Source organism: Parus major, chromosome 15 (genome assembly GCF_001522545.3).
Source record: "Parus major isolate Abel chromosome 15, Parus_major1.1, whole genome shotgun sequence".
Taxonomy (NCBI): domain Eukaryota; kingdom Metazoa; phylum Chordata; class Aves; order Passeriformes; family Paridae; genus Parus; species Parus major.
In genome coordinates, this window is record NC_031784.1 from 9,913,563 (window position 1) to 9,940,235 (window position 26,673).

Genomic DNA, 26,673 nt, shown 5'->3' on the forward strand with positions numbered 1-26,673 from the left:
CAGGGATTGGTAAGGAGCTTCTGCCCAGCATCAGGTCCCGTGGCTGCTCGTGTCTCCTTGCTGTCACCATCCTGCCCTCATTGTCTGGGACAGCCTGTCCTGCTGCAGCTTGACCCCAGAAAGGGCCTCTGCAGATCCCACTCTCACTGTGTACAGGGGTCCCCTCCCTCTCCAGGCTCCCTGGGCTTGGGAGATTTCCCTGGCCTTCTTTGCTTAGTCCCATTCCTTCCTACCCCTTCCAACATCTCCATGGCTGGTGGCTGTGCCCTTCTGTACCTCCATTTCTCTATAAGCTGGACTTACCAAGTGCAACCCCTGCATCAGTGAAATGAAATCGTTTCATGCATGACCACCCTTTCCTTTTCTATCCTTTTTTTTTTTTTTTTTCCCATTTTCTCCCTGTGGGTACTGAAACCTCTTCATCATTGCAAAGCCTGGCCCAGGCCAGAAAATCCCACCAGTGTTTCAGCTGCAGAGGGTGCCAGGGCTTCTGCTGCACTGGCATGAGCCCCCAGGGGCTCTTTGCTTTTCTTAGACTGGGTTTGCTGTGACCCACAGATCTTCCCTGTGACCCACACACAGCTCCCACCCCCTTGGGTCCTCCTCTGGCCCCAAATCCCTGGCAGTGCCATCAGCTGGAAAACAGGGCTGGTTTTGATGCCTGGATTGGAGCTCTTTTCAGGGAGAAAGGCCAAATCCCAGGAACCAGCTTGTGTTTGCAGCCTTGCTTGATGATTTCATAGGTGTCTGCGAAGGCACAGAGGTTGTGGTGCCCGAAGTCTGGCGGGAGAGGTGGGTCCCAGCAGCAGCACAGCATCCGGAGCAGGGCGTGGATCTGGCACGAGCGGGCTGGACCATCACCCCCAGCAGCGTGCCAGGCACAGTGCCCACGTCTGTGCCACCATCTCCTGGCAAAGGCCACACCTTGAGACCCTCTGTGGGACACTGGGTGCTGCAAAACTGGCTCCTCCATCAGCCACTCGAGCTGAAAGCGCTGACAAACACGGGGAGTTTAAAAATAGCCGTTTCTTTCGCACGCGGCGGGAACGCTTTCCCTGCCAGCGCAGCGGGGACTGCAGGAAGGGCTTACAAAAAATAATGCAAGTGGCAAAAAAAAACTCTGTTAAAAACTGTACTGGTGTTTGAGGTGGGCTGAGATGAGCCCCTGGTCTGGAGGCAGCAAGGCATCACCGATGACCCGTTTAACTCGCCATGGTTAATTTATGTCTCATCGTTAATGGAAGAAGAAGCAGATGCTGAGCCGGGGGCATCTCCTCGTTCACCCCCGAGTGGGTGCCTGGGTGGGCAGAGGGGACACTGTGGGCAGGGTCCTGCTGCCTGTGGGGCTGCTCTTCTCTCTCCTCCCTGGGGCAGGGGAGGCTGTGACTTGCTGGTATGGGCTGTGAGGGCTTCTGCTGCTGGGTTCCAGGGCTGGGGTCAGGTGCCCATCTCGCAGCCCACAGGGTGGATGAAATGCTCTGAGACCCACGGGCAATGGTGAGAAAATGGGTTTTCACCACCACTAACATCAAATTCCAGCAGCTCATCATCCTGCAGGAACTTGATGGCACTTTGGCAATGGGCTGGTTGTATTGAATTTATCTCTGCCCACGTGTGGTGGAGGGTGACTGGAACAGAGTGGGGCAGGAGGCTGGGATTTGAGCTACATTACTGTCAGGATGAAGAATTAGCTACTGCCCAACAAGAGAAATATTTTTGCATTAAGAGAGATTTCACAGTTAAAGAGCTCCTGCTGCATTAATCTGTGGGTCAGCTGGAGCTGCTGTACAATCCCCTGCCCACCAAAGCTGTGCAAGTGTAGCACCAATCTGTAAGAGCATGTAAACATGACAGAACTTATTCTCCACAGCTCCACCAGCTGCAGCCAGCGGAGCAGCCCTGCTCTGCCAGGGCATGGACGTGGCTGTGGCCCAGAGGGTGCTGTTTGGGATTTGAGCAGATCTACCCCTGAGGCTGGAGCTTTGGTTCAGAGAACTTACTGCCTATAAAGCATTTGCCCTCTTCAAATCTCCCTGCTCCGATTGGAGCCTGGTCAGGATTGTTGTGATGGGGACAAGCAAGACAACTGGCTTCAGCACTTCTTTGAAGGGATAGGGCTTTTATCCTCCAGAAAATTACAAGACTGGCAACTTACAGAAAATAAAACCCCAAAGAAACAAAACTTGTCGTGTGTCATCTGCCCTTCCCTGTGTGTGGGACAGCCCCCGTGGTTATCCCTCCCTGCCCACCCCATCCCTGCCTCTGTGTGCCCATCAGCCCCGCCTTGGCCGGGTTACAGGGTGAGGTGCAGGGCCAATGGAGAGGAGGGGCAGGAGGATAATGCCACGGAGACAAGGTGCAGGGGGTCTGGGTGGGCACCACCAGTGGAGGAGGAACAAAGGGAGCTGTGGTGTAACCCCTGAAACCAGGAGGTTTGCAGCCTGACCTGCTGGGGAGTGGTGGAACCCACGGGCTGTCGGCCTGGCTGTGCCCTGTGTCTCCTAATCAAGGATGAGCTTGGTCTCCTGGTGACCTCCTCTGGCCCCTGGGAGTCCCTGTGTGGTGCTGAGCCCTGCAGGGCACAGGATATGTTGGCTGCATCTCCCTTCGGATCCCTGGACATCCCCAAATGCAGTGATTCAGTTCTGGCTGGTGGCTGGAGAAGTTGTTGGCATGATTTTGGACCAGTCCTTGTGCTCTCCCAAACACTTCCCACATGTGGGACAGGAGCCAGTGAAGGTGAAGAATGTTCTTCATATCTTTTGGAGGGGTTTTGGGTGTTCTGGTGAGTCCAGGCTGCCAGGGCCCCTGTCTCTATCCCTGCCCTCACCATGAGTCTGGAGCATCCCTGCACCTGCAGGGGCAGAGCCAAAGGCACAACAATGGAAAGTTTAGCTCCACCTGTGTGATGCAGGAGCTCACCTCAGGAGTTCACCACAAGTGCTTTTTTCCACCCACAGCCCCTATTTCCCCATCCCCCCAAGAGGGCTCAGATGCTCAAGGGCTCTGGGCACGGGAGCTGTGCCACAGGAATGGGTGGGTTAATTTTGCAGTGAAAGCTTGTAGTCCCAAGTGCTGGCTGCCGGCTCTCTGGGCTGTGAATGCCACCCAGGGCACATCCATCCCTGATTAATGGAAACTGAAAAGCAGGATCCTAAGGACCCGTGGCTCCCCTGCCCTCTCCCCAGCAGTGCTGCCACAGCCAGCCCTCAGCCTGCATTGCTGCCAGGTTTGTCCTGCACGGAGCAGAGGACAGCGGGTCTCACCTCACCTTCCCGTGGTGGACAAGCAGGCAGTGGAGCCCATGGACACAGCCTGTGCCCAGCCTGCAGAGCTGGCACTGGGGCTCAGCCAGTGCCCTGCTCCCCCCGCTCATCCTCCCCACCATGATGGTATTGATTTGACCTGAACTCCCTTTAATGTGCTGTGATTTCTTTCAATTAGGCTTTGAGCGAGGTCTCTGCGACGTTCAATAGAACTGGACCAGTTCCTGGACGAGCACAGCCCAGAGGGAGATGCTTGCAGATGCTCCCCCATCCCCAACAAGAGCATCCCTCCATGCCCTATTTTCCCCATGTCCCATGAGGATAATCCCACTGCTTAAAGGTTGCTCCTTGTCCCCTCTGCATTTCCTAGCCCTTTGCATCCACTGGACTGGTGGCTTTGCCAGAGGGCAGATTCAGGGTGTTTCCTGCTGTGTGCAGGAGCACACAAACAGGAACTGAACCAGTCCTGAGCACTCCTCATCTTCACATGCCCAGGAAAGCTTTTCCCTTTCTCCTTGGTGGCTGCCATCTCCTCAGGGCTGCACTCAGCCAAGTCAGGCCTTGGTGTCACGTTGTTTGCGGCAAACTGATGGGCAGGGTGCTTGTTTCCAGAGATTGTGTGGAGCAGAAATCCCTGCCCTTCATCTCCAGCTGCAATTACTGAAGCCAAGTCGATGCAGTTGATGGTAATAGGATGGTAACACTGTCTGAATTTGTATTTAATGCTGATTCCAAGGGTCTATAATCTTCATCAGCACCACATGACTTTTTATAGAACAGAAAAATGTGAGAGCGGTTAATGAGCTGTAATTCTGGAGAGCTTCTGCCTTGATTGGGACTAATTATTTTCTTTATAAAAATAATTAACCATCCACACAACCTATAGAGTGAAAGGCATGTGGCATTAATTAAACCATGCAGTATTTTCACTGCACCTTTATCTCCCGTTTCCCAGCACATCCCAAATAGACAGCAGAAAGCCAGGCTGGGCACAAGCTGGCATCGTGTGAGGGCTTGTGCTGGGCACAAAGGGCAGGCCCTGGGTGAGGGGGATGCCCCCAGATCCCAAATGCAGAGCCTCTTGGCCCTGCATGTACTGTAACACCTCTCATGTGGGTAATTCTTACCATGGGCTGGTTTGGGGGGTAGGGTGGTGGTGCTCACTCATGGGCTGGCTGTGAGGGTACCGAGGGGACACTGGGGGTGTTAGCAGAGCAGCCAGGGGCACCCTGGCAGGGCACAGGGCTCTGTGCTGTGTGCTGTCATTTGCTGTGGGGCATCAGGATATCCCAGAATGGAGGTGATCACTTTGTAGAGGCCAAACCTTTGTTCTCCAGCACTCTGGGATCCCGGGATGAGTCCTGGGTGAATGTGCCCCAGCACAGGGGCTGTGCGTGCTTAGACACACACTTACATAATACATAATTGTTAACAAAACTAATTCCTCTATTCTCCTGGAGGTATTCTGAGAACTAATGAATATATTTGCATAATCTTGATTTTGTTTATGAATAATTCTGGATTATTCAAATGTGAATAACACCAGGGCTTTGCCACTCTAGATTGCCTTTCAGCTGAGGATAGCAAAGCATTTTACGAATATTAGTTCAGCCTCACAAATCCCAGCAAGCAATAAAATTATTATTACACCCAATTAAAGATGGATGGGATGGAAGCTGAAATGATTCTCTGAATTCCCTCCTGGCAGGGTCTGCCACTGAGACTCACCTGCCTCTTCCAAATCTTTCCCCTAGGAAGCAGCAAGCCAAAAAAATCCACCCTTTTACTTTTTGGGATGATTTAAAACAATGTCCAGAGTTACAGAGGATGTGGATGGGTGGGGACAAGACATGAGAGCAGACAGGAGGTTTCTTTCTGGCTCTGACTCCCACACAGCACTGAGCACCCCACAGCCCTCTGTGTGGCAGGGATGGCACAGCTATACCAACCTTTTCCTCCTTGGAGCACAGTGGGAGGAGAAAAGGCCTTGTCTTTCCTTACAGAAACTCTCCTTTACTCAAAGCTTCTTCACCAGTCCTTCCTGAGCAGGCAGCCTGACCACTGAGGCTCCCCACAGGAGCAGGGGGAGTTACAGGTTAATTCCTTTCCATGGGAGTTAATTTCTGCCCACACTTCCCTGTGTGGGGACATCTGCTCCTCACGGTGTCACGGGGCCCTCCCAGCCCCAGGTGGCCCTGGCAGTGCAGCCCTGTGCATCACAGGGGGCTGGATGTTCAGGAGACAAGTCCCAAAGACAAGGATGTCCAGGGAACCCCTCCTCACCAGACCCTGCCCAGGTGATGCCCTGGGGACAGTCATTTGGTACCCAAGTTGGGGACATCCATTTGGCTGCACCCCCCTGTCCTGGGGGTTGAGTATTTTTTAATGTTGGAGTCATTTCAAGCTGAGCCCCTGGGATTACATTCTGTAGCCAGAGGCTGCTGAGCACCAAACCTGTGTTCTGGCACATGGAGAAGCTCAGAGGCTGGTTTGTGATCATCATCTGGTAATCTGCGTGGCCCTGTCCCCAGGATGGATGGATGGATGGATGGATGGGGCAGCAGAAAAACTCAACCAGAGGCATTTCCAGGGCAGCTCTGCAGACAGGTGGCAGCTGCATGAACAGGTTGTGGTTTTGGAGTTACCTGAGCATTGGGACCTCCAGTGTGTTCTCCCCTTTTCCAGTGACAATTCAAAGGAAGAAAATGAAGGGAGAGGAGGAAAAACTTTATGTGAGTGGCAAAGAAAGTATTGCTGCTCCAAGTGGATCTTCTCCAGCTGCCTTCTCCTCACTGCTTCCAAAGTGCCTAATTACTAATTCATTTTTAAAGTGATCTCTCAGTGCTCCCAGGAGCTCTGGGTAACTGTGTGCTTACAAGTCCCTATTTGATTAAAATTTAACGAGTTGTTATTGGCAAATACACAATTTCACTGCTGTCTGCCATGCCAGATAGCACAGGGTTTGGACGATGGGAGGAATGGGCACATCTGATGGTCCTGGGAGCTGAGGCTGGCACTGTGCAGCCCCTGGGGTGTGAAGGTGCTCTCCAGCCTGACCATATTGCAGGTACTGCCAAAGCACTTCTTTTCTAGGAAGTTCATCCATGAGTTCATTTTGTTTTTTGGTTAAACCCTTCCTAAAGCATTAAGCATCATCCACTGGTGCTCCTCAGCTTCTGGCTCCCCGTGCTGTGTTGGGAAGTGCCCAACCACAGCCACTGGGCTCCGTCCCAGCCCCTTGGTCCTGACCTTTCCCAGCTTGGTTTTGCCCTGTGCTGCTTGTGGGCAAGTATTTAATGGGAAACGTGAGTTCAGATCCAGACTTTGCCTAATCATAAGCTCTGCAAGGGCTGTTTCAGGTTGTCCCCACGCCTGGCTGTCAGTTCACCCCCTTTGTGGCTGCTCCAGGCTGCCCAGGGGCGATGGCAAGAGAGGGATCTGGGAGTTCTGTTCGAGGCCAGTGGCTGTGGGGCTGTGGTGGGGTTTAGCATAAGCTGTCAGCCTCGGGGTCACCCAGGAGGCCGGGAGTTCCCCAAAACACGGATCAGGGATGTGCCAGATTGCTGTGCCATGGGGCAGCACGGCCACATCAGCACATCCCTCTGCGTTTGCGGGCACCTGAAACAGCCAAAGCTCCTCTCATCATATTTCCTGATGGAGGAGAAAACTGGCTCCTGTACAGACATGGGAGCCCGCAGGGTGTTTGTCTAAGGAGGAGGATTTGAGGACAGGAAAGGCTCAGGATTGTCCCCCTGGGAGCCAGCCTGGCCCGGCAGTGTGCAGGTGCTGACGGGCAGGAAGCTCCGCAGGGACCTCCGAGCCCGCAGCGTGGGAGGCACAAGATGCCGTAGAAACCCTTCGAGATGGGGCAGCAGTCCAGGTTTTCTTTAGAAACAATGTGATCGTGTGCCATATTCCTCAGGATCCTCGCTGTTGTCGCTGGCGGGCAGTCAGCAGAGCCATCCCGAGTCGCTGGCAGCGAGGGAAAGGGACACCGAGCCCTGCCAGGTGCTCAGGAAGGAAGGAAGGGGGACAGGGATGGGGCTCCTGGTGCCCCCGGGGAGGACGAGACCGAGTCGTGGGGAGCTGGGCGAGGCTGTGCTCACCCTCATGCCTGACCCTGCCTAAGAAGGGGATTCACGGAGGCATCGCTTTCCCCCGTGGAGTTTTCCCGTGCGGGGATTGTCCATCCCGTGCCGCGCCGCTGGCAGCTGGTGCCCGGGACAGAGCCCTCCCCTTGGGCTGCCACCTCACCGCATCCCCCGGAGCATCTGGCACTGATCCTGCAACGCCACCGGGGCCTCTTCCAGCAGGGAAGCTCCTCTGTTCTGACCCAACCACGCGTAATAAATCAACTGCTGGAAAAGAAAGAGCCAAGCTGCTTTTTTGGCCCGGGATGTGCTGAGAGGGGTCGTTAAACCTTTCTGGAGCGCAAGAAGGAAAAGGAGCCGCATCCCGGCTTGTGCCAGGACACAGGGTTCCCGGGAGAGGGAGGGGGAGGAGAGTCACGACTGGCAAAAATGTTATGAAAAATGTATAGTACAGAATTGTATTTCTCTTCTGCATTTGAACTGCCTCAAGAAACCCACGTGCCTTTCTGCAGCTGGTGCCTCTGCTGATGCACAGAAAAAAATAGCAGGGAGAAGATTAAAATTGAACTGGCTTGGAGTCTGTGTAATCAAGGAAAATATCTCGGTGATTTGCTATTATAATTTTCAATAACAAACTGCAGGGCTCCTGCTGCACTAATAATAACGGGTTGAATGAGGTGGGCAAAGAACCTGCCATGGGTGTTTGTGTGTGTATGTGTGTGCTTGTGGGAAGCACTCACAATATTCCCCATCTTCTAATTTTGAAGAGGTATTTTTAGTGTGTATTTCAAAGAGCTTTACATAAACACATCTGCTGGAGTTTTTGCTGGGAAATGTCTTTACAACACTCTTTTCTGTGCTCTCCTTCTCAGGGGACAAGGGAATGGTCTGACCATTTTCAATCAGATAAGCAAAGCCAGAGAGCGAGAGAGAAAGTCACAGGCTCATTTTGCCAGTGCCAAAAGGCTTCTCAGCCCAAAGGATGGATTTTAGAAACACTTTGAGCAGCTCAAATCACCCTCACTAGAGCCAAGGGCAGAAGCACATGTGATGTGGCTGTGGCAGAGAGTGCAGAAATGTGTGAGAGCAGGGATCCTGACCCACCACTGCCCTCTCCTGCACGGCCAAAACCTCCAGGTGAGGAAAGGAGAGGAAAGAGGGGATATTCCGTCACCTGTCCATGCAGTTTTTGCGTGTCACTCAGGAAAAGTGGCAAAGAGAACATCCCTGGTGCAAGCAGCTGCAGGCACAGGAGTTTCTCCAGCCTCCCCTCAGGATGCCTGTGTTCTGGTGTTCCCAGTTCCAGGCAAGGTATCCATCCTTCATCATTTAATGCCAGTGAAACATTCACGGCTTTTAGGCTCATCAGAGGTGTTTTAACCTTTTTTGTTTGGGGGTTTTGGTTGGCTGGAGCTGCTTCTGCCTTTTCACTAGGGGTGTAGAGACGATGGGAACGTGAAGCCAGCCAGGGCTGAAGCAGGGAACATAGTAAAGTTTCTGTATTGACTATCCTAAATCCTCTGACCTTGGAAGTGCTGCCAGTGCAGGTCTGCCAAGTGCACTCAGTGCCCAGTGCCTCTGAAGTGCTTGTGCATCCAGCACCCAACCCAGCTGTGTGTGCAAAGGAAAATAAAGAATAAAATAACCCTGAAACTGCTTGGTTAGCACGATCCAGACCCAGTTTGCTTACACTGCTGCTTGCAGGGCAGCTGGGAGGGGCACAGAGGCTGCACAAGGCCACTGACGTCTGGAACTGCTGGGGTCTGTCCTGTGGAGGCAAAGGACAATGCAGCTGAGCCAGGAGATTGTCTGGTGCCACGGTGCAGCAGCTGAAAGGTCACTAGGGAGACAATTTTCCTGCTTTTGTCTCCTCTTGAGATGAGTTACTGGGAGGAAAAGGCTGATTGATGGAAGGCTTGTGGCAGGAGACTGCTGCAGGGCCAGGGCAGCTGGGCTGGGACACGGGAGCCTGTGGGCAGGGGAGGGCTGTGCCTGGCAGCCCCGGGATGGCAGCACCCAGGGAATGTCAAATGCACAGCAAACCCACCCTGGCTGCTGTCACTGCGGGCCCTGGGGGGACGGGTGTCACTGGGCCCAGCTCCCCGAGCAGTGTGCGTCACCAAGTGCCACATTTCATGGCCTGATGAGATGGCATTTGGCCATGGCATGCAGCTCAGGATGGAGGGATGAGCATGGTTTGGGAGTTTGCTCCCTGAGGCAGCCAACACTGTGTGTCTTTGTCCTGTCCTCTGTGGACAGTGCCAGGATCTGTCTGGGCAAGGGCAGTGCTTAACTGGTCTGCATGGAATCCCCACAAACTGGGGGTGACATCCCTTCCCCAGGCAAGGAAGACAGAGTGGGTTGGCCTCAGGGACTTTGCAGGGCACTTCCAGCTGCAAGGAGCCACCCATCCCTTCTCCTCCATGTGGCCATAGTGGTTTGTGGTGGTTTCGTCCACCTTCAAATAAGGAATATTTGGGTTCCTTCCCACCAGTGAGCTTCCCAGCATCATTTGTATTTGGGTAGGCAATAGATCATTTCCCTCTGCTGCCAGCACATTCTGTTAGAGAGGGAATACTTGTAAGAGCCCACATCTGACACCACAGTGTGGAGGTGAGCAAGCTGGGCTGTGAGAGGCTTGTGCTGGTGGAGAGCCCTGTGTCCCTGCTGCTGCTTTTCCAGCCACTGCAGCACTGGAAAAAATTTGCCATGAGCCCAAAAAACCCCTCCTGGACCAGATACCGCTGGGATGGGAAGGGACAGGATGAGCCAGCTGTGGTGGGTGGTTACACAGAGCGTGTTCTGCCCTGAGTGGGTGGCAGGCAGCCCACAGGTGCCCCACTGTGGGGAGTCTCCCATCAGGAGTAGCTGTGCTGCTTCTGGACAGGTCTGATGGATAGGCTGGATTTCTGCACAGGAGAAAGAAAGGGGAAAAAACCAAGTGCAAGTGATTGAATTGTCAAGTGGAAATGGAGAAGCTTGGAGGGCAGGTGGGATGGGTGGGCAGGTGCCTTGTCCTGGTCCCACTGCCTGTGGCAAGGAGCGAGCGCATCCTTAGGGACAAATGTGCAACTTCCTCCTCTTCTCCCTGCCTCCTCTGGCACATCCCCTGGGCCGAGTGAGTCCCGTGCTTCCAGCAGCATCCTGCTGAGCATCCCCGCTGCTCTCTCTGGGCCAGCTCCAGCAAAAACACCCACAGAGGCTTTTTCTTTTCTGCTGCAGGCACAAGCAGCAGGGAAGGTGTGATAATCCCTCCTTTGAGGCCACAGAGATCGTTCACACCAAACTGCATCACTTTTATATCAGTCATGAAAGACACAAAAGACAATAAGAAAAGAAAATGTTTATATATATATATATATATATATATATATATATTCAATCAATGTCTATGGAGCTCCATGCCAGGGGATTACCAGCCAGTTTAAAGCATTAGTGACTCTCAGCATCCATCAGAGAACATTTGGTTGAATGGAAGCCAGCCTTTGATGCAATTGGAGAATAATTATTTCCATCAATAATTACTTCCAAGCCCAGAAGAAATGGTTCCTGGCACGTTGCAGGACAGGAGTCCTTGATTGCCTCGAGGCCAATATGTTTTAACCCCAGGCCCTGGAAATCCCATTAGAGGCTGGGTGACAAGGATGTTGCCTGCCGTGCCCAGGTCCTGGCAGTAGTGTTCCAGAGCCTGCTGCCAGCCTGGGGAGGATCCCTCCTGCCTCTGCTGCTGGAGTGCATCCAGCTCAGACTTTGCACAGGTCATTAATTTGGGGACGTTTTTAATGGATCCTAATGATTGAGCCTCAGAAGGGTGTTTTTAAAAGGGGTTTGGGAAAGGCCACAGGCCAATTAGCTGGCACACAGAAAACTATTAACCATGTAGCTTCCTGGATGGTTAAAAATAACGGAGATGTTGGGAAGCTGGGGAATTTACTACAAAAAGACTTTTTAAAGCAAGAGGGACTATTCACCTCCTGTATGTTCTGGGTCAGAAATATTTCACCCAGCTTCCCCCCCACTGATCCCTGTCCCTTTTATTTTACTGTGCATATCCTTAAATGTTAAGGCATAACAAAATAGGCTCCAAGGAAGAGCTGGCTATTAGAGAGAGTGGATGTTTGTTGAGAGAGAAAGCACAGGTGGGAAGAGAGGGGTGACCCTTCTGCAGGTGCTTCTGTGCCAACTCCAACCCCAAGGAGTGTTATTCCTGGCTGAAGCAGACAGCAGGATGTTTTCTGGGGCATGCAAGACTCTGGCCATGTCTAACTAGGGCTTTTTTAATGTGCCATTGCTGTTTAACCACCCTCTTGCCCCCACTTAACCCCCAGATGTGCAGCACACACCTGGCCCTTGTTCCTATCTCCACAGTCCATGTGTGATGGCTGTGGTGGGCTCTGCAGCCAAAGCATCTTTAACTGTGGCTGCAGGGCTGGCAGCAGGGTGGCTGCAGGACATCCCAGCCTCCCCCTGCTCTGGTGGGATCCACATGGTCTGAGGGCTCCAGAGTGTTGCTTTCCAAGGAGAGGAGGTAGGTCTGGTGGCAGACACAACCATGGGACTTTGCAGAGCTGATCCTAAAGTGGCACCCACAGCCCAGTCCTGGGATTGACTTTAAAATGATAATGGGAAAAATATGATAATGGGGACACTTTTAGTGCCAGCTGAGCCCAGCCTACCCTGGGTATCACCCCACAGCTAGGCTGGGCTTGGACATGCCCATGTTTGCTTTATCTATTCCATAATGCTCTGGATGACACCAAACCCCAGCGTTTACAGCACCCTGCTGGGTAAGGTTTATGGCTTTTCATTAATCTTTTCATTCTTTGAAATAAACATCTGCAGGGTCTGGAAACCTATTTACTTTCCTCCTGAGTGTCTGCACGCAGACTTGTTTGGGTTTGTTTTCTCCATTGGCTTCTTTTCTCCATTGCAGCTTGCACAAGCTCCAATGTTTCTTAGAAACCACTCCCTCCCGGCTTTCCCTGCCTTTGCTCTGCTCCTTGCCAGCTCCCAGGGCTCTTGCAGGCACTGACCTGGCCTCGGTGGTTCCCCTTAACTCTGCTGGGCTGTCCCAGCTTCCCAAGGTGGAGCTGTCAGCAGGACCAGGTATGTTCACTAGCTCAGCACCTGATTTGTAGGAGCGGAGAAGTTAGCTGCCAGACTGGGGTGAGGATGTGTGGCAAGGTCTTATCGAGGCATTAGCAGGTTTGGAAAACTACATTTGAAATGGTAAAGGGTTGGTTTGGGTTTTTTTCTTTCAAGAGTGCAAAATCTGTGCTGTCTCTGCAGAGCTGGTGGTCTAAACCTCACAATGCAGGAGATGATGTCCTGACTGGCTCCTCTTTTCCCTTCCCGTTGGATTGGATCTGGCCCTGTGCTGTTCAGCTGCTCCTTGGCTTGTGGCATCTCTGCCTGAACAAAGAGCACAGCATGCCTGGGCTGGGGTGCAGCTTGGCTTGGAAACGGGGCATCCCAGAGCCCTGTGGGAGCACATCCCACTGCAGAGCTGAGCCCTGAGAGCATCCTGCAGCTCTCCTTCACAGCACAGCTCCTACCTGTGAAAGGAAAAGGAGATTCCCCAGGTGGTGGGGAATGACCCCAGCTGAAGGGACAGCTCTTGATGGCTCTGTGGTGTCCTCTTGCCCCAGCAGTGGGACGCTCAGCTGCCTGCCGTACCCTGCGGAGGACAGACGGCCCGAGAAGCTGAGCAGCTGTGTGGTCAGGGAGCCTGCCAGCGCCAATGGCTGTGCCAAGGGGAGGGACAGACGAGACCGTGCCCACCGCAGGTCACGAAGGTAGGAGCCACCAAAGAGGCCACCCTGGGGCACGGGGGTGGCAGGGAAGGTGTCCCTGGCTGTTTGCTCAGCCCCTCTGGGGTCTCTGACTGCTGGGGTGGCTCGGTGTGTGTGCAGAAAATGTGTGCAATTGCATGAAATCCCTGTGTGAGTTTGCAGGGACAAACCTGCAGTTCATTTCTACTCCAGGGCTTGCTCTTACAGCCTCCTTTGGAGTCTTCCAAGACCTGCCAGCACTCCTCTGCACTACCAGGTCTGCTGGGAATCGCCTTCAGCAATTCCCCTCTCCCCAAGCCTAGATCAGCTCAGCAGCACTGCCTTCATTAGGACACAGCCTCGTTATCTACTTGTCGTTAGTCCCTGACCACTTGAGAGGGGAAAAATGAATGGAACGTTGTAAATGAAGCAGCTGGGGTCTCTGAGCCCTGCCTGCTCAACTGTCTCTGGGATTAAAGCCTCTCTGTTCAGTTAAAGATGCTGGAAAGAAAGAGCAAGAAAGCACATTTCATATCTTCAGATTTCAGGCCAACCAGAACAATAATCTAAAGCACACTTTTAATTAGACTTTGATTATAATCGCAGAGGAACAATTGAAGTCAGATCAGCACATGGGAGAAAGCTGCTACATCAAAGACAAAAGACTTTATCTGGGTATAAGGAGAAAGGCTCTGCAGAAACCGCCTGTGGCTGCATGGTCAGACGTTCCTCCCTGCTCTCCCGTGGCTGTGGCGGTGCCCAGCTGTGCCCCTGGGTGTCTTTGGGCAGGTGTCTGAGCTTAGTGACAAGGAGACATCCTGGAAAATGCATGATTTCTGTCTGCATTGAGGTAGAAGGCCCAACTGAGCCCAAGGTGTGCATAGCCTCTCATGCTGCTGCTGCTGGTCCGTGAAATCCTTGGGAGGAGACAGTGAGGAGGAGTGTGTGGGTGCTCCATGGGGCCATGCTGTGGTTGCACACTAGATTTACTGGACCAGAAGCACTCATTATTCATAGCTCCCAACTGAATTATTAGCTTGCAGTTTTATTTTTGCAGAGCTTTTATATTTTTTCCCCAAAGTGTATTAAAAGCACTAAGCAATTGAGTTTTTATGATAGCATAATTTCAGTGCTAATTCAAGCCCTGGATGATCAAGTGTTGAGGGGTGGTGGAGTCTGAGTGTCCCTCCCAAAGTGTCATTTGCTCTGCATTAGGACTTCCATTAGCAATAATGTTTGTTCTTGCTGCAGAAAACTGCTCAATTTTTGGCCTGTTTCTGTAGTGAAGACCTGACAGCATTCTCCATCCATGGGGCTGCTTCCACCTGTTCCTTGCTCCTGGCTATTCCCAGGGGCAGGATAAGAAGTGAGGAGACCAAGGCACAAACCCAGCACCCTCAGTGATTTTTTCAGAGGCCCTGGGAACTCACTGTGCCCCTACAAACCTTGGTCATGGATCCATCTGGGGATTCAGAGGGACCTGTGGATCTGTTTGGAGATCCACATGGCTGATTTAGGGATGCTACCAGGCTGCCACCAGCTGCCTCTGTCTTTACAAGCATTTGCTTTAGTTAATGAGTAGCCACAGAGTATCTGTCATTTTTTTTCAGCCCAATGCTCTGAATTAATTAACCACGGTATCTGCTTTTCATTGAAACATAACACAATCCAGCATCATATGTTTAAAGAAGAAATTAATTTGCAGCAGGGTTTATTTTTAAGGTTTAACAACTGTATAAGAGATGCATATCTCCTTCAATTACCATAGTGTCTCAATAAATATATATATATATTTCTAATCAATTGCTACTTAACACATGTCAAGTCTTTATTATAGTTAGATGCATCTGGTTGCAATAATTACCATATGCAAATTAAATGCCAATTAATTATTTAAAGCATATTTACAAAGAGCAACAAAACCTATAAATCTGTTTCGGAGTCGTTACCCTCAGCAAACATGTTTTAAATAATCAGCATTGCTGTGGTGGGGCTGTCTTGTGATATCTCTATTAGACACTTCATTTAAACTGTAACTAAATAATTAGTTAGAGGTAATGAGGCAACACCCACACCCTTGGTCCACCGTTAACACTGACCTTGCTGCCCCATGTCCTGGAGGTGGGAATGCCATGTGAGACTATTCAGGGTTTATTTTTATTATTTTTAATGTTTACTGTGTCTTGTCCCCCATCCTCAGCCATTCGTGTGATGGGGAGCGGCCGCTGCCGGCTCGGGGGAAGAAGAAGAAAAAGAAATCCGGTCGCAAGAAGCGAAGGAGGTGAGGGAGCCATGGCGGCGTGAGGGAGCCATGGAGGCGTGAGGGAGCCATGGCGGTGTGAGGGGACAGGCAGGGCAGGCCTCAGCTGGGTGTGAGGGAAGAGGAAATGAGGGAGCCATGGTGGCGTGAGGGGACAGGCAGGGCAGGCCTCAGCTGGGTGTGAGGGAAGAGGAAATGAGGGAGCCATGGTGGCGTGAGGGAGCCATGGCGGTGTGAGGGAGCCATGGCGGTGTGAGGGGACAGGCAGGGCAGGCCTCAGCTGGGNTGAGGGAGCCATGGCGGTGTGAGGGGACAGGCAGGGCAGGCCTCAGCTGGGTGTGAGGGAAGAGGAACATGAGGGAGCCATGGTGGTGTGAGGGGACAGACAGAGCAGCCCTTGGCTGGCTGTGAGGGAAGAGGGTCAGTGAGGGATGTGAGGGTGGCCATGGCACTGTGTGGGGCAGGAGGGGATGGCAGCCCTCAGCAGGGCATGAGGGAAAAGGGTCGGTGTAAGATGGAGCTGTGAGGGCCTGGGAGTTCCACAGCCCAGGGAGGTGCCGCCATCTTCTCGCCCTCCCTTCAGGGCAGCAGAGCTGGGTTGAGGCTCCTCCCTGGGCTCATCTCTGGGCTCATCCTGCTCCTACCAGGAGCCCCCAGCCACTCTCTGCCCTGGAGATGCCGCTGGTGAGAGCTGGGGTGGCCAGGACTGCTGTGACCAGCCCTGTGGTCTCTAATGCCTCTCTGCCCCCTCAGGTCTCCCTCCTACAGCCCTTCACCTGTGAAGAAGAAGAAGAAGAAAAGCTCCAAGAAGCGAAAAAGAAACAGGTATTTTTCCATTGAAAATGTAATTCCCTGCTGGCAATGGGTGTTGGGGGCTTGGAGAAGGGGTGGAAGGCACTGCTACCTCGGGCAGCTATTGGTCCCAGTGGGCACAGAGGTATGAGGCTCTGTGAGCACTGAGGAGGCATAGCCAGAGGCCCTCTGAGCTCAGAGGGCATGGAATGGGGTGTCCACCCTGTGCAAACAGAGAAACATGAGCTGTTGGGGTGTGGGGACACAGAGATGGACAAGCCGTGAAGTCTGTGGGGCCTCAGCCTGCTGTCCTTGCTGGCCTAGTCACATCTCCATCCTCTGGAATGCCAGTGGGATCAGTGCTCAGGGCTTGCTTGCACTGTCCCCATCCCTTCCTCCCCAGCCTGCAGAGAGTGTCAGGACCAGGAAAAGGCTCAGACCAACTTCCCACGCCCACATCCCAGTCTCCTCTCCCAACCTCAGTGACTGTTTCTACCTTCCCCTTCTGAAGTCCGTTTTTAATTCAAAGAGCATGATTAAATTTTTAAATTGCAAATATTTCACTGTTTTCTCTCAGCTTTTAAACCAATATTTGAAGAGAACAGTGGATTCCATCTCCCTAAGAAGGTTCATGTATTTATAATATATTGAACCAAAGAGAGAAGCTACCAAAAGTGGATAATAGGGTGAAAAGTTGAGCTTGAATCTCCAAAGAAGAGCAAGGGAGAAGGAGAGACAATGATATAGAAACTCCTTTAAAACAGTTTCTTCCCAAGGAGGGATTCTTATGCGCTTTTGTGGATGCCATCTCCTGATGGAAGTCCTGGGTCAGAGACTCTTTGGCTTTGAACCTTTGGTAGCCATTTATGCCCCTGCTAGCCAAGGATAAGCTGGAGCTGATTCCATAAGGCAGCATGATATGAACCATTCAGTATCAGTGACCAGTGGAGGTTGTTGCAGACACCTGGGAACATTTCAGCTACAGACCCCAAGTGACTTTGCCAGAGGCAATCTCATAGCCCCTCCAGGCAGGGCTTCAGGCTGTGTCTTCTGCAGGATGTTGTGCTCCAAGCTGAGAGGAGAAACAGTGGGGTGGGGTGTGCAATGCACTGGGACCAGGCCTTGCTGCAGGGACATGTCCTCCATGCCACCAGGGTGTTCTCTACAAGAGAGATGGAATTTCAGGGGTGCTCCAGGAGGCAAGACAGGGCCACAAGGCTGTTTCAGCTGTGAGACTGCTCTGGAGTTACACAGAGGATTTTTCCCTTGACTACTATTTGGTCCTTCATACAGAAAACCAGGGAATGGACACACCTCTACTTGCAGTGCAAAACTGTAGATAGTAGCAGAGAAAAAGGACCCACCAGAGACAGGGGATGTATCTGATCTCTCCAAAGATTTGTCCTCCTGAGGACCATATTCTCAATTACTTGTAGAGTGTACTGGTCCCCTCTGCCACACCAGCATTTCTTAGCTGCTCCCTCACCAGCTGGTCAAAGGAGAGGAGGGGCCATTCTGCCCAGGTGCTGCATGAGGTCTTCTTAGTGCTTGGTCTGAGCCTAAACACATTGTTTCAGACTCAAATTTCCAATTTTGTGAGACCCTGTATTCAATGTACATATTTGTGTCTTGCAGGTTATCATCAAAGAAGAGAAGGCACAGGTAAGAGTTGTGCAAGTATGGGTGGTCCCTTGGAAATAAGAGTTTAATGGTCTCTTCAAGGTTGATGTTCACTGAGTGGGGGCAGAAGGCATTTTTTCAGTGTTTCTTTGTGGAATCCCCTTGAGTCCCCCCCATTCCATGTGGGTCTGGGGTCAGTTACTCCCCAGGTGTGGACTGGAAGAACTCTTTTGATTCCAATATGTGTGTATACATTATCAAGAGATACTCATTCTCTCTATGGAAAAAGGCAAAGTCACCAAATTGGCTGATTCCTTTGAGGGCTTTGGCCAAGCCCACGAAGCAGATTTGTCAGCAGGCACTCAGACCCCCTGTGCTGTGACAATCATGAATCCCTTTCATTTTTACTGCATGCTCGTGGGCAACTGAGCTGTAACATTGACGTGTGATTGTGCAGCTTTTTATCGGAACAGAAATCTCCGAATTAATTAGCCATTTCTTATTTAGTTCTTCAAGCCCCAAAAGTAAGAGAAAGGAAGAAAGAAAACACAAAAAACAGTAAGTAGTAGTTCATGGAGCTCTCTGCCCTGCCTGCACAGTGTGGGGCTAGAAGTGCTTGATGTGGTGGGGCCCCTGGAGCTAACACCTGCTGCACAGCTCTAAGCATTTCTCAGGATTATTTTGAAGCTAAAACCAGCAATTCTGGTTTTGCTGGAATGGAAAAGGATATGTAGAGGCTGGAGAGCTTTCCTCTGCCTTTCTCTTGTGACTCTTCTTTCTGTACTTTGTGTCTCTTGCATGGATGTGCAAAGTCTTGCCCACCCAGTCCAGAGAGAAGGCTCCAGCTTTTCTGGTGGGAGTGGCATGAGAGGCTGAGCACTGTCCTGCCAAAAGGGTAGGCTGGCACACCCTTATTGAGAAGGGCCTCAGCAGCTCCTGGTTTGCTGCTCTAGGAGGTTGTATTAGGACCTACTCATGAGATAAAGCACAGCCAAGAATTGGAATGGGGCCTGGGGAAGTCAGGGGATTGTTTGGAGGGGTTGGAATTTGCAAAAGTCTGGTGTTCAGGTCTAGCCCTGGTGTGTTAGCAGAGCACAGTCCTTGTCTTGTGGGGCATGTAATCAAGGGGTGTGCTATAAAGTGGGGTTCCTCAGGACTGGAAGGAAGGACTGGAAGCTGCCTCTGTTTTTCCCTCCATTCTCTGTCTTCTGGGAAGTGCAACCTGTGACTTCTCACCTGCTTTCAGAGCAAGGACAAACAGTCCTGGGGCTGAACCTTGGGCACCCCCTGGTCAGCTTTGCTGGGGCTTGGGATATTGCCTGCACAGACCATCTCCATCACATGCAGAAAGCCAGTCTCCTTTTCACTAAGGTTTCTGTGCATTAAGTGGCACAGTTTCAGCTCAGTTTCCCCTCAAACTGGGCTGCCCTGCACCTAGAAACCTCAGTGGGAAAAGAGAGGCTTCCTAGGTAACCTGTAAAAGGAGGCATCTCCCCAGCCTAACACAGCAGTACCCTAACAGTGCAGTTAAACCTAAGACCCATGTCCTGCTGGTGTTCTCTGACCTCAGGGGAACTGGAGCTGCTGGAATTGCTCCTTGGGGATAAAACAGCCAAGGCGTTTCAACTTCATCTTTATGCTGGCAAATCAGAGCTCAGCCACTCCCAGTTTCTGCAAACCTTTTGCTCCCAGGCGTGGATCAGATGGATCCCTTGAGGATTTTTGTATAATCACACTGCTTTTGTATAATCTTTGCATCAAGCAACTGGTTATCTAAATCACACAGGACCAGTTTTCCCTTCTGCAGGAAGGGAAAATAAATTGGAGGGGCTGATGCAGGGGGTGAAGTGCAAACACGGGGATTTTCACACAAATCCACCATATGAGTGAAAGGTGTTCAGCATTGCTGATTTCAGCTGTATGGAAATAAGAAAGGAGGATCCCAAAATGCACAGTTTTAAAAAAATATAATCATTGGTTGTGAAAAGCATCAAAGAAAACAGCCAAGCAGAGTTGAAGGAATTGCCCTGGAGGTTGCCCTTTTGTCTTAAAGGAGATGCTGTCCTCAAGCAATTATTTGCTGAGTTTTTACACCAGCAAATTGCTAAATGCTGTCCAAGCAGGCTGTATTTGTGCTGTCAGTGCCTGTGTAGTGTGGCCATGAAGCCAGGCTGTTCCCACCAGCTCACCCAGTTAGCTTTGCCTGCTGACATGGCTGTGCCAGCCTGAGCAGATGGAAATGCTTCCAGATCTAAAATAACTGCTGTGGTGAGCAAAGATGGAAGGGATGTGGCACAGAAGGTGGCAGCTAGCCTGCCACCCATGTCACCCTGCTGTCTGCACCCAGGACTTCAGCTGTGGGCATGGACAGCTATAGTCCTTCAGTAACAGGGCCAGGTAATCCATGAGAAACAGCCTGGTGCTGCAAAGGGAGCTGCAGCAGGGCCTTGGCCCTCTGTCCCCTACACACAGTTTGCTGAGGACTCTCCTCAGGCCCTGTCAGAAAAGGCAGCACCAGTGACTGGGCACCTGTCAGAAGCCAGGCAAATGCTCCTGCCTCTCAAACAGGAGCTGTGCACGAGGCAGGAAAGCTGTATTTTGTGCAGCAGCCAGGAGAGCTGCCCACAGGACTGGCTAAATGCTGGAGAGGCTGGGGAAGGCTGGCTGCTACTGAGTGTACTCTCACTTGGAGCTTCTCCTTCAGTACCTGCTCTTCAAGGAGCCAACACTAGGGAGAGGGCTGGAGGTTTGTGATGGGTTGCCCAGAGAGATGATGCTTCTCCCAAGGTTTCCCAAGAGGAAAGTCTTGGGCAGTTGCCTGGCTGTTGTTACAGGGCAGGCTGCAGGATGAAAGGCAAGCACATGGCTCTTTAAAGTCTTGAAAGGATTGATGCTGGCTACTGCACTCCCACGTGCTTGTCCACTAATCTTCCCCCAGCATGCTACAGAGCCAGCCTAATAGCTTGTGTGTAAAATGCTAGCAGAGATCTCAGGAAGATGTCACTACAGCGATGAAGGGATGGAGAATTTCTCATGCCTTGATACACTGTGTCGCGTTTCATACACCAGTCTCTTCGGTTTAAAAGGGATACCTCCCTTCTGATTTGAACATTATCCACCTCAGCCTTCAGTTGCTGGCTCTTGCACCCCCCCAACTTGCTAACCTAATGCTGGTTTTCCTTTCTGCTTCTTAAAGCTCTCGTGGGCGCACCCGGAAATCCCATCGGCATCGCCGCTGCCACTCTCGCTCAGAGAGCTCCGACTCCCACTCCCCCAGCTGCCGGAGCAGGTAACGGCATTGCTGCCAAGCTCAGCATCCTCAGCACTTCCTGCTGGGCTCAAGGATGAGGCTGCTACTGCCTGTTTGACCCACAGGCTCTCTGTGCACAGCCACTTCCCATTCTGGTAGCAGCAATGTCACACACCGGGGGCTGAGCTGTTTGTGGTCTCAGCCACCTCAAGAAGCAGTGGCTGCAGCTTTCTGGTCTGGCAGTTACTTCTGATCCCCATGGCTGATGATCAGCCCATGACAGCTGATTCCAGTCTAGTGTCCCTTCCCCACCCCAAGGGCTCTGTACTGCTGATGTCCAAGGAAACCCTTAAACAAAGGAAATATATTTGCCTGTGGCAATCTATAGTCATTGTCTTTGACCTGATTAAAATCTCTCCTCTGGATGACTGATGCATCCTAGGGCCAGCTAAGTGGATGCTGGTGCTAGACCCAGCATTGCTGCAACAGCAAGTGATTTATACACATAATGAGTTCGTGTTTCGTGTTCTCTGAAAGCACTTGAACAGCCCACTCCCACTCTCCTACCTCACTCCTCCTAAGTACTGGGAATTTTCTTATGAAAAGCTGAGGATCAGTGGGGGGAGGAATGCAATCAATAACTGGAGGGGTGCTCATGCAAGAGCAGAGTTGTTTTCTTTTGGAGGTGTATCACCATAGGAACGTTCTAGGGTGCGCGAAGGTCACGGTTGAAGCCACCATAGAATCATACATTGGAGCTGAAATTTGAGGTTGAGGTCCAAAACCTGCATGCAAAATTATTGTTTTTCCTTTTAAAGTACAAAAACAAAACATCCCTTTTCACTCCCTTCATGACTCCACAGAGCAGTCATGTGGAAGAACACTCTCCCATACTCAGAGTGCTAGCACAGACCTGCCAAGGGTTGGTGAGGAGCTGGGAATGGGCACTACTGCAATCCTAAGGAATAACATTTTGGCTGTTCCTGTCTCCTGGAGGCACAGAGCCAGGTCTCGGGAGGAAGGGCGTAAAACACGGCGAAGACACTCCTGGCACCATTCAAAGATCACGGCAAAGAGAAGCTCCTCTGCTGAGGTTCAGGCCAGTCAAAAAGCCAGCCAAACCCTCCCACTCTACAGCTTCCTGTCTTCTAAGGAAGTAGTAAGTATTACACACTGTCCTTCTTTGCTTGAACTAGCCAGAGGAATCTGGGCAAGAACTCTGATATGAAATTTTTATAACTCAATTATAGTGATGTTAGACAAACCTGGTTAAACTGTATGATTAATTCATGGTGCTGTTTTCCAATGTATGAAAAGTCCTTCCTTCCTTCAGCACTTTCACACCAAGGGTGGGGCTGGAGAGGGGAAAAACTTGCAAAGTCTTTAGCCTATGAATAATGAATTGAGGACGTTTAACAAAAAGAAAAAAAAAAAAAAAAAGAAAAAAAAGTGGCCTCCAGAAATTATATTTTAGAGGGAAGAGTTTGTTATGCAGTCTTTGCTCAGCTGGATGTGAACTTCATTCACTGGTCTAATATCCAGAAGTTTAGTCCTTCAGGCTGAAAAAGGGTATAAAACATATACAAAAGGAACATTTATATTTCATGAGCTGGTAACTATTGGCATGGGATGTTTTCTGACTATCAGGATCCTTCTAGGATCACTGTTCCTCTGGACTGACAAGCCCAGGGGCCAAATTTGGAATTTATGAGCAGCCCTCATTGATGCTAATGGGAACTGCCTGTGCATCTGAGGGTAAAATCAGGCTCAGTGCCTTGGGATGTTTTTCCATATACACAGAAAGAGATGATATAATACATGAATTGAGGGAGCAGGAGACGGAGAGAAATATTAGACAGAGATTGATATCAGTCTTCCTTTTCTGAGGCATGTTTCCCCTTTGGTCCTGGCAGCAGTAAAGCAGAGGTGTGATGCCCTGACTGTGGTGTTGGTATCAGATAGGCACTCTGGAGAGAGAACTTGCTACGTAGGACTGGAGGTAGTGCAGGATCTGATAGTCCACATGTGGATGTGTAATGCTAGAGGTGTTTTGAGTACAGAGTCCTCCAAGCCCCGAAGTTGTTTTCTCCTTTGGGCCCCGTCATCAGTTGGAAATAGCTCAGGCACACGCAGGAGCTACATCAGATAGGAGAGCAATGGTGCCAGCAAGAGGAGAGACTCTACCCACTCACCCACACAGACAGCGTGCTGATCAAAATACCCAGGGATTGTACGTGGGTACAGACAGGCACAAGCTGTCTCTCAACATTATAGATATGCATATTTGCTCTCCTTATAGAGCGTGTGGGGCCATGTGAGTCAGTGCTTGTACAGCCTTATAAGGCAGCGTGGAGAGCAGAACCTCACACCACGCGCTGATGTGTGCACGCACACGCAAAGGAAGAAAAACAAGGTATGCAGCTCATTGTCATGAACTGGGGGTGTTGCTGAGTTCAGAGCTCCTCCCCACCCCCCCAAAAAAACCCAACCAGCCAAAGACTCCATCATTTCACCAGGGTGTTGTTTAGCTCAAGCGGCGTATTTTTCATAAATGCTTTTGAGCCTAAGCCTAGTTTTTAATTAGTGCTAGGTTTCCTCTCTCGGAAGCCAGGCTCACTAAGTCCTTTGAGGCCAACTGCCAGCTGTTCTGTTTCCTGAGAAAGAGTCAACTCTAATTTAAAATTTTAAAAGCTTTAAAATGAGCTAAACTCAAGCATCCTGCACTCGCTTTTCCATTTGCTTCACTCGAGGTAAATGAGTGAAGCAAATGGAAAATCTGCAGGGAAGGGAAGGACAAGAGCTTGATAGTTCCAGATGCAGGGGGTGGATGCAAAGTAAAAGTCATCAGGATACTCCTGTGTTCCTTCTAGTAAGGGTTAATAACTTAGGCAAATATTTTAATGACTAAAAGGCATAATGACTCATGAAAGCCACTACTGTCCTCCTGTCCCCAAAAGAAGTACATTCTCTTGGGACACCATTCAAGAGCACATTTAAGCACTTGTTCAAATTTAAGCCCCTGGTTAAGAGCTGCCCCTGAAATTTTGCTGAATAAGGTCATTAAATATCATGTACTCCAAACTGGCAAGGGAAAAATGGAATGGGAACCTTTAGTCTCATTTATTAATGACTATACACAACCCTTTGATGCCTTTCCTTTTCATGAGTTAAATGGTTGCTCTATAATAAGCTTCATTCTGTCAGACTTTGAGAGCAGCCTGAAATGAAAATGTCCTCTTGCAGACTATGTTGATCACATATTAAAAAACTATAAAAAAATAAAAGATTTTGTGAAAAAGTTCAGAATTAGAATTCAAAAATGCAATGTTTCAGTCCCATGTGAGAGTTGGTGTGTTACACTCCTTATCCTTCCATCTGGCCTGGGCTTCCAAACCAAACCATCCTTACCTGGGGAGATGCACTGTCATATTTCCAAAGGAAAGGGATGGTCCAAGGAGGATCAGGGAAAATAAACCCACAGAGATACAGGGAAATACAAGGTAATCTACAGCATTTCCAAAACAAAGGTTTTTATTTTCAAGATGTTTTTTTTTCCTACATTGTTTTGCTTCTAAAAATTTTTGAAGTATTTTGTGGTAAATTCTGCTACCCTCTCCACCCTATTTGTCTTCATTCCTTTGTAATGAAACAGCCACAATTTCTAACTGGGTCTGCCTGGAACTGCTGGGGGATAAAGCACACAAAACAATGCCCTGCCTATGCATCTACCTTGCTGCTTCCTTCCCTCTTTATGCAAAAGCTGATGCACCCACACATGCATGTACACATGCAGAAACACCTCAAAGTTCCCTGCTGCTTTTCTTTTTGGCAGTGAATTTCCAAGCTTCTCCCTCTCCTTTAATCCCGTGCAGCCGCAATGGCACCCATGGAGAGCAGGACTGTGGGTCTGTGCCTCAGCAGGCACAGAGAAGCTGTGGGCAATGTGCAGCACTTATTTGTGTACAGAATACCCCTACCCAGCTGCAGGCACTTTATCCCACACCGACACAGATGGATGGCTGTGCCACTGTGCTTTCCTTTAGCAGTGCAATATAAATACCTGCAGGGCACAGATCTAATTGCCTTTGTTGTTGCTGATGAAGATAACTGCACCGTGCATACACTTTCCTTGCCAGCTCCTTTGCTTTCACTGTAACTCATTTGTGATGCCACAAATTATCACAGGCTTGAGCCAGATTTCCAGTGAAGCTCAGTGGGGTACAGCTGGTCCAAATGATGCTGTTTGTCTTTGTGCTTGTGTCTGCAGGAAGGTAGAATGGGAAAATGCTGTGCAGGGACTCAGACAAAGTGTGCTGGAAGGCTGAGGAAACCTTATGGCAGACCTGCATATTGGCTTGCTGCTGCTGTTTTCTAGCCTGGGTTTTGGCTTACATAGGAAAAACTATTCTTCTGAGTGTTAGGCAGCATGTTTTTGACAGCAAACAGGGCCCTTCAAGAGCAGAAAGGCAAAACCTTCTATAAATATGGAAGTTCTCTTTTTTTTCTTTTCTCGTTTTCCCCTCCAAGCCGGGGGACTGAGGTTACCCCTGGTTATTGTCTAACAAATCCACAGCTCAGTGCTGGGAGCAGCAGCTGTGGGGAAAGGATGGGTGTCTGTATCCACTGAAGGGCTGGGCTGTGCACCAGCTATTGCAAAGAGGTGGTGGAAGACAAGCCCTTGCTCCAACGCAGTGCCAGTCTGGCTCAAGCTGAGGTGGGGATACAATGCCCACACTGCAGCAGGCTAAAAAGATCCTTGAAAAGAAGGATTGTCATTCTCTGGAGTTTACCCCAGCAATGTCTTGGTGAGCCAGGCTGCTCAGCAGTGTCACCATCCAGCCCCAAATAAGCCAAGCTCAGGGCTTGCAGGACAGCTGTGACATTGCCTCCCTGCTCTGTGACTCAGCCCTTGTGGTACAGAAAGCCTCACCCTGAACTCCCCACACAGCCAAAAAAAGGGGGATTTTCCCACTCAGTGTTCCTCCAGTCAGGGACTCTTAACTCTGCAAAAAGGGGTTCTACTGAATTGCTGCAGAACTTCTGTTTTTTGTACTCAATCAGAAGTTGCCTTTTCAGCTGGGGTAGGCTCTCAGCAGAGGTGAGGCCATTTCCCCAGAGCTCTGGCAGGTGGAGGAGCCCCAGCAGGTGCTGTCCCTGTGCCGGCAGCTCTGGCAGATGTTGGCCAGGCCCTCGCCGAGAGCGGGGCTCACCAGGGTCACCAACACAAGTGTTTCACTCCTTTCATTAGCACAGTGCCTAGAAAGAGAGAGAAAGGCAGACGTTATGCCCCTCTGAAAGAGAAATTAACTCCGCTTTGAAGTGAGTTGCAAAACAAGAGAAAAAAGACCCAGGGAAGAAATCCTGCAGCTCTGAGTGAGGCTGTGCCACGCTGCTGGCCCCGTATGGCTGAGACAAGGCACTGTCATCTCTGGCCCCAGGGCTGTTGGTGGCACAGTAAAGGGAACTGTTCAGTTTAATTGGAAGATGAGCAGTGATTGTATTTTTGTAACCTATTAGACTGCACTGCCTCTTGGCCTGGGATTGCACTTGGAATTAGAGTCTGGAATATGAGTGAGGGCCCCATTTCTGCTCCCCCCTCATCTTGATTAAATAATGATTTGAA

The 26,673-nt window shown here is 50.7% G+C and overlaps 1 protein-coding gene across 6 annotated transcripts in view; it reads left to right on the plus strand.

Moving 5' to 3' along the window:
- The window catches only part of SRRM4 (serine/arginine repetitive matrix 4), a 46,167-nt gene that overhangs the window by 5,762 nt on the left and 13,732 nt on the right, over positions 1-26,673 (plus strand). The window contains exons 2-9 of one of the 6 annotated variants that reach the window (XM_033518172.1): positions 13,006-13,152; positions 15,329-15,409; positions 16,142-16,213; positions 17,816-17,842; positions 18,308-18,358; positions 20,997-21,089; positions 22,047-22,209; positions 23,350-23,463. In XM_033518172.1, coding sequence (XP_033374063.1) covers positions 13,006-13,152; positions 15,329-15,409; positions 16,142-16,213; positions 17,816-17,842; positions 18,308-18,358; positions 20,997-21,089; positions 22,047-22,209; positions 23,350-23,463 — 748 coding nt within the window. The remainder of the gene's footprint in view (positions 1-13,005; positions 13,153-15,328; positions 15,410-16,141; positions 16,214-17,815; positions 17,843-18,307; positions 18,359-20,996; positions 21,090-22,046; positions 22,210-23,349; positions 23,464-26,673) is intronic. The other 5 variants (XM_033518174.1, XM_033518173.1, XM_015644399.3 and 2 more) reach the window with 5 other exon arrangements.